Source organism: Rhinolophus hipposideros, assembly GCF_964194185.1.
Source record: "Rhinolophus hipposideros genome assembly, chromosome: 14".
Taxonomy (NCBI): domain Eukaryota; kingdom Metazoa; phylum Chordata; class Mammalia; order Chiroptera; family Rhinolophidae; genus Rhinolophus; species Rhinolophus hipposideros.
Window position 1 is genome coordinate 53,415,747 of NC_138060.1, and position 13,864 is coordinate 53,429,610.

A 13,864-nucleotide genomic window follows, 5' to 3' on the forward strand; every position below is an offset into this window, starting at 1 on the left:
ACTACAGCTACTTCAACAATAGAAGAGACACACTCTCCCTTCCCTGGATTTTGGGTCCACTTGCTTCCTAAAGCAGTTGCCATGCTGTAGGTTTTGAAAGTCTACAGACCTAAAGGGAATTTTACTGGACTCTGGGGTATGGAGAGAATTCAAGAAAACATGGAAAAGGGGACAAGGCGCAAGCAGTCCGAGGAAGAAGGGAGAAATTTCTGGGGCTTTTGGGAGGAGATGGACATACTGGTGTCTCCAGTGAGAACAGTGTCATGTCCCACGGATGCAGAATGCCCAGGGCATTGGCCTTTAGGTCTAAGGGCTACCTGTATGGGCAAAAAGGCCCTTCCCATTCCCAAACGTGGCTGGGGGGCAGAGATGCTACCCTTTGAGAACCCTGCATGTGAGTGACTGCTGTGGAGCAAAGAGCAGGGTCCCTGCCTTCCAGGGCTTGCACCACCCAACCAAAGGATCTAGAAAGAATTTCCTGTCTGATGGAGATCAGCTCAGATTATACTTGGTTTAGCAAAGAAAGTAAAAACTGACATGTGTCAGCTCTTGTGGTATGTGATAAAATAAATGTCTAACACAAATGTAAAAAAAAAAAACCAACCAAACAGTAAAACAGAAATGTGAAGGGGTTCCTTCCGGAATGAAATCACAGCTCTGTCAAATAAGCTTCGATTCCTCCTAACTAGAGTTGTATAGAGACCGTTTGCTGCCTGAGGGCCAGCAGTCTCCCATGTTTAGACATGCATCCGTCTCATCAGGAGGGTTTCTAGAACAATATCTACCTAAAGCTTCTACTACATTTCCCAAAATTTATAATTCATTATAGCTGTCAACTCTGTAAGCGCGTATATGCTGAATGCAGAAGTTATTTGTAGGATACTCACTGCACTTTTTACCCAATTTCCACAGTATCCTCTTTTTCACATTCCTCAAGACCAGGAACTGCAGAACAAAATAATGAAAAACTACACTGGCCTCTTTCTGGTTTCCCAAACACACCCCGTCCTCTCCCACCTTAGACTTCGGTGCTGGCCTAGAAAGCTTTCTCCCAGCTCTTCAAGCAGCTGGCTCTTTGACATTTCAAGTCTCAGCTCGAAAATTACTTCCCTTGGAGAACCCTTTTCTGACTACTCCATCCAAAGGGAGACACATACACACACACACACACACACACACACACACACGCACGCACGCTCCTCAATGTTGCCTATCTTATCAACTGCTTTTTCTCTTCACAGTCCCAGGGTTACTTTCTTTTCTTTCTTTACTAGTTTATTTTCTATTTCTTTCCTTAGGACATAAGTCAGAAATCCGTTCTGTCTGGTTTACCATGTTATGTTCAGCACTTAACACAGTGCCTTGCATGTAATAAGCACCCCATAAACATTTGTTGAATAAATAATAACTATTCTTTACCTCATCAGCTATTCCTCCCCTCTGCTCTGTCTGATTATCTTGCTTATAAACCTTTCCCGTCCAGGAAGAGAATATGGAAGCACACCCACAGAGACAAATAAGGCTTCCAACTGTAAAGTTTCACTAAGGCTAATACAGTAGTATTTTTATTCACAGTAACAGTACTACAACTTAGATTTACACATACCTTATATTTTATTGGTACCTGGTGGCTCAGAATTCTGATAGTTATTTTCTATCTAGTAATTCATTTCATCCCTATATTAAGCCTGCCTACAAAGATAGTCAGTAACATCCCCATTGTAAAAAAAAAAAAATGCCATTAACACACTAATAGGTGTAGAAGTGGTTCAAGCCCAGGCACCATTACTTTAAAGTCCCTGCCTTTCCATTCCATCACTTTCTAAGTAAGGTGCTTTCATGTAGTGGTTTGTTCTTTCTCCTTCAGCTGTTAAGTATGAGTATTCACTGGCTTGCCAATGGACCACAACTGTCTTAGATTACTGGGTTTAGACAACAAATCTCACTAACACTTGGTATTCCCCTTCTCTCTGAAACGTCAGGTTTTCAGTCTCTCACAAAACATGACTTGTATTAAACGGCCTTCTATTTTTCTTAAAGGAATTGTAGCCTCTTAGTTATTGGGCTCTTTTTTCTAGCTCTAAGCTGACACACCAACCTTGCGCTGTAAATTTCAAATCAATTCTTAAATACAGCAAAAATGTCATCAGCTCTCTGCAAAATCCAGCTTCATCAAAAGAATAACCTGATGTTATATAATTTGTACTTTAACATAGCTACTTGTTGCATCTATAATTATTACTCCAGTTGAATTCTAAGATGAGAATTCTTAAATTTTGCCATCAAAAACTCTAAAAGTTCATAGGTCTTAAAACCATTATATAAACAATGATTAAACTTAAATTCACAGAAAAGAAAGCAACTGATAGCAACATGACTTGTAAACCATAGTTATGAGTTTTACACAATGTGGAAGCATTAATTTTGCTTGAGAAACTGTTTTTCAGTGAACTGTGCACATAAATACGTGTGGATAAAACAGCCAACAAAGGATAAAAGTGAAAATCTTTCAAATACACAATGACTACCACATAAGAGGTGTGAAAAGGCAAGTATTTAATGAAGCTTACATAGCCCACAGAGAATACATATTCTCAGGAACATATTTTTTAAGGCAAATTATTCATAAAAGTTAAATTTGAGGAAAATACTCATTTTGTCAAATGCAAATTTCACTTTCCAACAGATTTCATGTGCAATTTTAAAACTTATTGTATATGTCTGCATGTAAACAACGCTCACCACACTCTCTCTTCGCCCACGACTGGAATGACCAGAAGACACAATACTTGCAGTGTCATCATCGAAAAACTAAAGATATCAAAAGCAGATAATGAAAAACATGCAATTTCACTGTAGGTCTTATGTGACTATGAACACATTAGGTAAGCTTTCAGGAAACATGCAAATAAATACTCTGTATGAACGTTATAATGGGCACCATCTGTTGTGCACCATTAAATACAAAAAGTGTTTCAAGGTATAAAGAACTATCATCAAAAATCAAAAGATATTTCCAAAAAGCATAAAGAATAAAATAGAATTATATCTTTTATTTTAAGTTAAAGAAGGTGGAGGGGGGGTTCATGAGTAAACCAGCCAAAACCAGCTAGGGATTTCAAGATTTTTAAACCTCTAGGCCCTTTGGGATCCCATTGGGGGTAAATACCGTGTTTCCCCGAAAATAAGACCTAGCCGGACAATCAGCTCTAATGCATCTTTTGCAGCAAAAATTAATATAAGACCCGGTCTTATTTTACTATAAGACTGGGTCTGATGTGATGTGATGTGATATATGATATGATATATGATATGATATGATATGACATATGATATGATATATGATACCAGGTCTATATAATATAATATAGTATAATGTAATATAACACCAGGTCTTATATTAATTTTTGCTCCAAAAGACGCATTAGAGCTGATTGTCTGGTTATATCGTATTTTCGGGGAAACATGGTAAGTATATTTACTGTTTCAGTTTGGGAGAAAAAAATAAAATATTTTAAAGTGAAATAATATAAGTCAAAGACAGAATTTCCTACCATCAAATATACTGAAATGATGATTCTTATTTTCCTTTATTCATTCTTACGCAACTAGTTGAGAATTTCTAACATAACCCTACAGTTCTTCCTTTTTCACCAGCAGTAGCAGACTCATCTTCAGTATGTATAGGTTATCTCCATTCTGACATCACTAGGAAACCATTCTGGCATCACTAAGATAATAACTCTGAACTCAACTTGCAAATGAAATAGCTTCTAGCCAGCACACAAGTACAAGATTCTGTACTTGACTGAAAATATATTATAATAATTTTGTTTGCAAGAGGCCATCACACTTGGGATATTAAAAATGCTACCAGGCTGAAGACCTGCCAAGTGGAATTTTATTAGTGGGTGGGTTAAAAGTAAACTTCCTCCTTATGTGAAAAAGTTTTTATTTCTTTAAACATCCCTGAGTAATTTTTTACTAACTATAGGGGTAGAATTCTTGAGAAGTGCCACTTGGAAACTGCAGGAGGACGGAGCCAAACATATATGTAAAAGAAAGACCATACAGCTCACCTAGTCCACGGCACAAAGTAACCTGTGTTGACCATTAAGACACTTTAATAATTTCTCCAATTTTGACATTGTCAAGAATAATAAGGTAGCTCCTAAAGTCATAATTTGCAATTGGAATGTAAATTAGTAGTCTTTTTGGTGTACAGTATAGCAATATACACGATAATTTAAATGTATATTGACACCCCCACATTTCATGATTAGAAATTTACCTTGCAGATCTACTCATAAAAGTACACAAAAATTTACTTGTGTAAGAATATTCATTTTACAAGTGTCTGTAGTAACAAAATTTGAGACTCTAAATGTCCATCATTAAGGGAGTATTTTTTGAAATGTACAGTCCATGCACTAATAGAATAATATATTGCCATTAAAAAGAGTGTACAAAAAAAAAAAAAGAATGTGCAGACATAAAACTAACTCCAAGAGGCAGTCAGTGGAAAAAGTAGGGACACGGTTTACTTTTAAAAAAACCTTTTAAATGTCAAAATTAGAATGAAATAAATCCTTATGCATTAATACAAAAAGATACCTTAAATAAAGAAAACAAGTAAGGAGCAGTATGTACGAATCCATATACATACTGTTCGTATGTACATAAAAGTAACTGAAAAAATGTATTAAGTACAGAGGTTGCATTTGAGAAATGGAAATAGATGCAAAAGGTCAGAAGACTTTTACTTTGGACTTTCTTTTATCTAATATTACTTTTATAAATTAAAAAAATTAATACTCCAGAACGATTAAGTGATTAGAATTGTCCCAGTTTTGTCTTTTATGTAACAACTTTTAGAAGTTGACTGGTTTTATTTCTTCTTCCAAGCAAGTGAAACGGAAGAAGGAAACAAAGATGGCAAGGAAAAACAGAGGGTAGCCAACTCATATATTGAATTATGACGGCTGAAGGGACAAGAAGTTCCACATAAATGACAACATACAGTTTTTAAAAATTCTAATGATACTGGTTCTAGGCTCATTTAGGAAACTACATGCTAACTCCCATTCATACAGAAACCACCAATTTAGGACAAATTAGTACTTGAGTTTGTGTACTTAAGGAAAACAGTAATCCATGCACAAGAGAGTAAAACACACCATATTCTCAATATTCTAAACTGTGAGTACAGATAAATGAAACAACCAAAAGTTTCCATAAAGCATGCAAAGAGACTAGGCTGCTCACCACAGGACTGCTTCGGCCTGAACTTGTTCTTGATGAGTAATAACTGTATTCAGATGGCTATAAAATTTCCAAGAAGAAAGGTTTTACAATAATGATCAGCTCCTCGTCCGGCTGGGAATAAATAAGTGGCCGTGGACCTAACTCACACCTGGCCCCCAGAGTGAAGGTAGCTATTACTACTGGCCTAGGATTCCACCACACTCCCACTCTCAAAATCCGGCAGCCCAGGGCAGGAGGGAGAGGGGCGGATGCCCTGAGAAGGTCTACTCTCTCTCATCCTCTTCCTGAGGAACTAAGGAACCAGAGGTTTCTCTATTTAAATCCCCTCATACTTTAAGCCATGATTTCCAGCAGGCACTTTCTCGCAATTTGGGTGAGTCACAATTGGCTAGCCGATGGATCACAGCTTGGAAAGTAATTACAGGTCATATTAAATGACTTTTTCTTTTTATATAAACTGTGCCAACCTACACATCACCCTCCTCACCACCTCCACCTGGTCAGACTTACAGTTCGAGAACCATAAGGGTTATATAATCCACCATCATACAATGACACCTAAAGAACAAAGGAAATACCATTTATCTATTCAGCATCACAATCATTTTGAGTACCATAACTTCTTTGCAGTAGTCAGTTCCAAAAGTTTTGAGGAATGGTGTAAGTACATCCTGACAAGGTGAAGACTCTAACGGTGGCAACACTCATTTATATGCATACATTCCTACATCAGTCTCATTAAAACTTCAAGCTCACACTTCATTTTAAAAAGCATGTTGGTTATAGTACTTTACTCATCACATTATGGAACCAGGAAACTAACATTTATTAATTTTTTCTCAAAAGAGAAAATAGAGCAGAAAAGGTAAGTGAGGTACACAGCATTTTGCCCACTGTCAGGGTAAAATTAAGTTACAAAGCCTCAGAGCCCAGTCCACTCAAACAGAGCACAACACACAAACAGCTCGAAAGCAACCAACTCTTAACTTACACATTGCAAAGAGCTATTGTTTTGCTTTCTAGTCAGCTTGCTTTATTACTATTAATGTGGCCAAGGCCACAGCTGTCCCAAAGAAAAATATGACATCCCAAGCACGGGCAGCCATCTCACAAAAGTATGCAAGTATAGCGGGACCCATGCACATAAATCTTCTCTATAAAACACCCACTCTAAGCAAGGGCCTACCAACAGCCAGCCATATCTACCACCAGGAAGAAAATTCGCTTCTTTTCACTCCCCTGAAGTTTTGTATTTTAAGCACAAGCAGCACATCCTGCAGTATACATAGGGTTAAAGCCTTGTATCCTAGATCATTTGGAGAAAAGTTGTCAAGCCAGAGCCAGCACCACGACAGGGACCCCACCAGGAGTACACACGTTGGAAGAGGAAAATACAAACCAGACTGGTACTTCTCAGCAGACCAGAACGTGCTGTAGGGGAGGCCTATGAAAAAAGCGCATGATTTAACCCAAAGGAAAGCAACCGGTAGCTTAGAAGGCAACAGACTCCTCAGAAAGTACTAACCCTGTTACTCTTAGATGTTGCCAGAGGGTCACTGTACAGGGAAGAAGACTGCTAAGAAACAAAAACAAAACAAAACAAAATAATTAAGCCACAGAAAGAGTATGAATGTGAATTGGCCTCACCATCATGAGACCAGAAGACTTATGTTTATTTTATACTCCATAATTCATTAATAATTCCTGAGTGCTTAAGGAACTTAAGTAACATATAAAGTGAGGAAAAACTTAATCATTAAAATTTTTTTTTTAAATACCAATTTTCAGTGATAAAGAAAAACACTTGGAACAGTTCTGTGTTTAAGTCCTATTGGTCTCTGAACATTAACGTCAAGAGACGAGACAGCAACCTCAGAACACAGTCAGGAAAAGTGGGCCATGATGCGGAGAGTCTGGCAAACCATGGCCACGTCCCAGTCACCAGCAGCTCCCGTGATATTTTCAATGATCCCACAAGGAACTCCAAAGGGCATTAGCTTGATTAGTGGGGAACCAGGTAAACGAGCTCTGAGTTACTGCTCTAAACACTCTTTTCCAAGATTTGGAAAAGATTAGGAAAAAAACCTGTATTTCCAAACAAGCCATGGACAAAGTGCCTTAGTTTAATCAAATAAATTGTACTGGTCAGTGAACCCATGCACCACCAACGCACGGCATTTTTAAGAAAGGAATGAAATCTTTCTTTTCCTGATGTCATTTGAAGACACAGTTCCTTTTTACCAAGCCTAATCAGACATGGACTATAGAAGCACCTAAACTGTGTGTACAGGTTTTGACAACTGAATTATTTTAAATGTACTGTGTGCCGTATATTTAATGTGTTTGAGATGTAAGACGTGCCAAATGCCTCGGAATAAAACAAGGGTTCGAACACTGAACAAGTACTTACATTATTCTCAGCCTACTTATAGTTTGAATTTTCACACGTAAGCTTTTATTAAAAGGGCATCCACATGACATGTACCAATGCCCACAACTTATTCTGACATGCATCCCCCCAAAAAAGAAGGATTGATGGACGGATAAAGGGACCTACAGACATAATTATATGATAAAGGAAATACAGTAAAATGTTAATTGTAGAATCTGAGTGGTAGGTGCTGGGTGGTTACCATGCAATGTTTTGAACATTTTTGTATATTAAATATTTATCATGAGAAAAAAATGAAAAAATGGTACTCATTTACAAACATGGTGATTCAATAGTTCTCACTGTTTAAACTTACACATATGCAGACTGTGTGAATTCAATTACCGCAAACTAGTAGTATAGTGTATACAGCCAGTCAAGATTAGTTCTAACTACTCAAAATGCAAAAAAGGAGATTAGAAATCTGTTAAAGTTGGATAAAACACACGAAACCAAAAAGTTTGAGACAAACCCGAGTGTAGTAGGCAGAGGTGGGTTTGCTATGAACAAGACTGCTATAGTTTCTCTGGTCATAGTAGAGGCCACTCTGTAAAAAGCAAAATTAAACACATACTTCTTAGGTTAAACGTTGTTAAACTAACAGAACACAAAGACAAAATTTGTCAAACCCCTTTCTCAACAAAACAATGACTTTAAAGCATTGAATCATATTGACCAGAAGTCAAAATAATAATTTCAATTTCTCAAAAAAGATTAATTTTTAAGGTTAACTGTTTTCAAACCAATTACTAATTTTTTATTTATTTATTTTTTACTTTAAAAACAAGAGTATAAGCCCTCAGGAAAAATGGGCTAGAAATAATAAGTGATTTATTCTAATGTCATACTTAGGAGTGTCCTTGAAAAATCCAGGACAACTGAATAATTACCACTCTTACAATCCATTTGGCAATGCCACAGATATTATTAAACAGTCATTTTTTTCCAAACTTCTCCAAGCCCCATTATTTGTCAAAATATGCTGATCAAATTAAATTACCAAAGAGAGAGAAAGTGAGAACACACTAAATATGGTTTGGTCTAAAACATCTATGGCAGTTCATTTTCAATACACTCACAAAACAATACTTTTATATATTGTGATTACTTGGGCGGAGGGAAGGGAGGGAATTGTCTTCCTAACGTCTCCAGCCATCTTTTTTATTCAAGGCTAAGGAAATTTAGGCAATCCCTGACTAAAAGACTCCTTCCCCACTGCTGACACTGTAGCAGGGACACCCTACTCCTAGCCCACCCCTGCCACTCCTGACCCTGCCTTTCTGCACAACTCCCTCAGTGAGTCACCATGGCTCACCTCTTCCCAGAGCTCCCAAGAGTAGACCCTCCAGGGCTTCCCACTAACGTCTTCTCCATTATATTCTCTCCTCCCTTCTCCTCTACCAGCCAAAGTCTCCTAACCCTCTTTTCACCCCAGCAATGGTCAGAGATCTACCATGAGAACCCTGAATTATCAGGGAGCTCGGGACTGCACTTCTTCTGCCAGAATGGTGGTAGACTAACAGGAAAGAGGTGTCCCTGGTACCCCAAATGAGTATCCTGCACACATTTTCCCCCCATAGAAATGTTGTTTAGCAAGGTGGCTAGATTGAAAAGCACTAGGTATTAATTCCGCAATTTAACTACATTACAAGTTAAAGAGTTTTCTGCAAGACAGCATGGGAACGCTGCCACTGCATACCTTAATGTTTCTACCAGATTATTCATTCCAAGTTCCCAAAATTTGACCTATTAACAAACCATCAGTATGAAAACTATTTGTGAGTTTGGTACTACCTATAATACCACAACTAAATCGATTTTAATTTCTAAAATAAAGATAATTATCTCACTAAACCTATTCTTGAGGTATGTATATATAAAAGGACAGTTCATAAATGAAAATACATTGTTAATGAACTTCTTATGACACTTTCCTAACTCTAGCCCCTGGGTGAGGGTATATTAATATTGAATCTTATAAATGAAAACAAAATTATTGTAAAATAGGTTCTGATAAATCATGCCTCGGTATATTGTCAAATTTGAATAATGCCTTAGGAGCACAGCAAAGCAGTCATAATTCTGAAGTTCCCTAAAAGTAATCAGTGACTTTGACAGCAGCACAAGATACTGTGCTATGAGACACAACAAAACTAACCAGTGGATCTTTATGAGAACCAGACGATCTCTTCTTCATTCCATAAGAGTGACTGTAAGAATGATTCTGGAAGTAAATATTTGAAGTTAATTTGAAGATTAATGATTGTATAATGAAGTATAAGAATGATTTAATAAAATTAGACATAAAGGATCTATGAGACACAGAGCAGTCTACATGCAACCTATCCCATCTGTCAGTAAATGACTCATTGCACTTCACCAGCTAAGATATGCTGCTTCTCTACACATCTGTATTTCCCCTCGCCTACTCCTGTGCCATCCAGCTCAGTGTCTAGCCAGCTAAAAAGAAAAAAAAAAACTTAATCAGAACTCAGCTCAGCAGAACATTTGTGGGGAACTTCACCCCACACCTCATTTGAGTCCCTTTATCTTCTTTATAAAGGTATGGGTGGACAAGAAAATCCACCTCCTTCTACAGTCTTCCTTATCTAAAGGCCAAAGAGCAACCCTTGGGTCAACAAAAGCCAGGATGAGGTGACAACGCACAGGACACTGCACTGCCCCAGACAGCATGCAGAGCCCGTTAGCGGTCCCACAGCATGCCCCGCTCAGGAGGAAAAGAGCAAAGGTGGGAAGGTGCCCCGTGCCGCAGCAGCATATTAGACAATAACCTCACACGTGCGTCCTTTGAAGATCGCACAGTCTCCACACATCACTTCTCCCAGGAGCACAGAGCCAAGTGTGTACGATGGGATAAAGGGCAGAATACCACTAAACTGACCAACTGGTAGACAAGAAATCCAATCTAGTATGTACTGCTCCCCTGAAACACGGAGGTGCAGCTACAAGTGTCCTACCTATGGAGTCAGCTTTGGGCCGATCTACGGACATGTGCGTACGCACAGATAGATCCCACACCAATGATTATAAACTCATTTTTCCTTTTCCTGAATACGCATATCCTTACTTTCATATAGTACCCTGAACATTGTAAGAGACATCTATATAGTCTAGAAGCGCGGGCAACTGTTGACATAATATAAACCTAAAAAAAACTTCCTTGACAAAAATGACATACCATAAAAACAAAACAAACCGAGCGAAAATGAGTGGACACACTGGTGCTTCATCTGTCACTGCTGGCTGTTGTCTGTTTAGAAACTTCACACCTGCTAGCCTGTGATACCTAACATGAAACATAGTCGGTGCTACTGTAGTTCAGCATGTATCAAAAACCTGCTAGAAACATGCCTTCCAGGGCAACGTGTCAGCGTGGTGGTTCTTCATTTCAAGAAAAGATATTACTACCAATCATAGTCCTGAATACAGAAGCAAATAATTTATACCTGATCCTAAACCTCTAAAAGAAACAATTATTCAAATGTTAATTATGTCACAACTGCAAACCAACAGTTTTTACTTTGTTAGTCATGTTTTCCCCCAAACATCATAACCAACCTGTGAAAGTCAGTCATAACCTATGATTAGCATCATCAGTTGTTTATAAAATAAAACTACATTTAACACAGTCATGCACTACGTACTAATGACGAAAGTCTTGACGATCTGTCCTTGAGAGGATCATACTGGATTTCAGAAAAAGGTGACAGTTGGTTGTATTTCCAAAATCAGAAATATAAAGAGGGAAAAAGTAACATTTTCAAAGTTATTAAAAATCTAGCACTATTTTAAAAGCCCAAAATTATTACACACAAAAAGGCTATTATTCTATGTGAAATAAAGAATATTCTCCCCCCCACTCTTCCCTAGTATACTCGTAAGTTATTGCTAAACTATATGTAAAACTGCATGTTCTCTTTCAAATACAGAATTAATAATCAAGTGATGGTGAGATGGTTCAGTCTCAGTAAACTAGCACAAAACACCCAATGGAAGTCTTTAAATGCAGGAATTAATAAGAAGTCAAAGATGTTTCACTTTTTATTATTGTGACTGCTATCATCATTTCCCATCATTTGAACATGGCAAAGGCAAGGCATAAACAGGCAATAAGGTAAGAGCGCATAACTAATCAAGCTTACAAGAAACAACTGCAGCATCAAAATGGGAGGAATTCCCTTGGATTTGCTCATGGACACACACCTGAAAACCTTTCCTCCTCAAGAATCTTCCCTATTAAAAGAGCCGAATAAAACTAGGAAGTTGGTCAGAGCACAGGGTGGAATGCACAGTACACATAAGTGTGTCATGAAATATAAATCAAAGAAAAATATATAAAATTTATGATAAGTCCAGAAAATCACATTCATGTAGAGTCTTTAAGAAAATAAGATAATAAGATAATACATGGACCACTACATTTCAAATCCAAAAAAGTGAATTAAATAGTAACTACTTAGACTTGTGGTTTCCTAACTTTGTTTTCTAAGCATTCTAGCTTATATTTTGAAAGGAATCCTACCCAGAAGAGCAATATATAAAACAAATTAAAGCAATGAATAAGTTCTTCAGTAGTTTGGTAAATATATCTTTTGCAACTCTTACACCCAGTTAGGATTTTAGGGAACACTATTCAAAACCTTACCTAACGTAACGGTTTCTTAAGTGCAGGTTGCATTGCAACTCATTAGTAGTTCATGAAATTAATTTATGATTTCAACCAGCATTAAAAACAAAAAATGAAATAGAAAATATTAGAGTGTATCAGGCACAGTAAGAGTAAATATTATTTCATGAAACTTCGTTTCAATAATGTATTTTATATACTTAAAAAACATAAACACTGGCACGTATCTCCACGGGTATACTGGATCACAGTGTAAAATGTATTTCTTGGTGTAGAGGCTGCAACTTTAAAAAGCTTAAAATACACTAGAAGACCAAATTATATAATCTACTTCTAATAAAACATTAAAATAAGAGTTCAAGCAGAACAAAGGCCTTCTGTTAATGCCCAATGAGATGACCATTTACAAAAGATATTGAAGAAACCCCCCAATATATATTTCGATAGTATAAGCCTAACTGGTACAATTCCGTGAAAATGATATTGTAATAAATACCAAAAAGTATTGGAGCAAAATATCTGCATTTGCATGCTTTTCTTATATTATCCTGAAACTAACAGAAAGGGCAAGCAATAAAGAGTGTTACTATGTGTGTAGAAAGATAAATCTTGTTTATACAAAATTTTCTAAAATGTCTAAAGGTATGCGTTTGGTAAATGATGTGCAATGGTAAATGTCACTGTACGATGAGTGACATTTTCCTGAAAAAAAAAGTTCCCTCTCTAAAGAAATTTCACTCATTTCTTTTATCAGTTAACAAAATTATCTTTTTTGTTTTTAATAAAACACCACAACCAAAACGTGTACTACTCAAGCCCCACATTCTAGCATATAAACTATTCCATCCTCCCAACCAGATAAGTTCATTGAGGAGAACAGTCATATCTTATCATCCTCTCTGTAGCACCAGTGGCGTTTTACAAAGCCATACAAAGCATTTAACAAGCTGAACAGAAATGAACCTATTCCAATTTTCCCTTTCCAAAATATAATGCGGAGTTAAGGTGGTTTAAAAAGATTACTAATCTAGCTGGTAGGGAAATCCATAACTTGGATAACCCCAACTGTTACTAGAACAATTGGATAAACAAAAATAACTCCCCCCAATAAGTGACAGTTGGTATTTATGTTGTTTAACAACATAATAATTCATCAAAGGAGGGAGAATTGAAAATCTGAAGGGATCCAGCTAAAACATTATTTTTTTAACTCTCAGAGAAATTTGCCTTAAGGTTTTCATTGGGAAATAAAATCAAAAGTACAGCAAACAGGTTGTAAAAACAAAGTTTGGTAAGTGTCCATTTCTATTAGAACGTATCCATTACTTAAGCCCCCAGGACTCTGAGAGTCAACAATGAATGCAAAATACTAACACTGCACATTTTTCTGGACTACACACCATGATGTCTTTCCTTTTGGGTGTACTGGCTCTGCTCCAATGTGTCCCAGTTATGTCCTTCGATGGGTTCTTCAACAGAATTAAACAGTGCAGCAGTAAATGACAAAACAAATTGCAAGC

At 37.1% G+C, this 13,864-nt stretch overlaps 1 protein-coding gene across 13 annotated transcripts in view; it reads right to left on the reverse strand.

Annotated features, from left to right (window-relative positions):
• Window positions 1–13,864, reverse strand: part of LRRFIP2 (LRR binding FLII interacting protein 2) — a 101,643-nt gene that overhangs the window by 43,615 nt on the left and 44,164 nt on the right. For 2 of the 13 annotated variants that reach the window (XM_081073019.1, XM_081073016.1), the window contains 8 exons: window positions 13,745–13,813; window positions 11,362–11,403; window positions 9,855–9,920; window positions 8,169–8,243; window positions 6,791–6,841; window positions 5,776–5,823; window positions 5,266–5,322; window positions 2,743–2,811 (listed from right to left, as the gene is read on the reverse strand). The exons of 7 other annotated variants lie outside the window; for them this stretch is intronic. In XM_081073019.1, the coding sequence (XP_080929145.1) occupies window positions 2,743–2,811; window positions 5,266–5,322; window positions 5,776–5,823; window positions 6,791–6,841; window positions 8,169–8,243; window positions 9,855–9,920; window positions 11,362–11,403; window positions 13,745–13,813 (477 nt within the window). Of the gene's footprint in view, window positions 1–2,742; window positions 2,812–5,265; window positions 5,323–5,775; window positions 5,824–6,664; window positions 6,710–6,790; window positions 6,842–8,168; window positions 8,244–9,854; window positions 9,921–11,361; window positions 11,404–13,744; window positions 13,814–13,864 lie in introns of all 13 variants that reach the window. 4 more of the 13 variants (XM_081073015.1, XM_081073010.1, XM_081073017.1 and 1 more) reach the window with 4 other exon arrangements.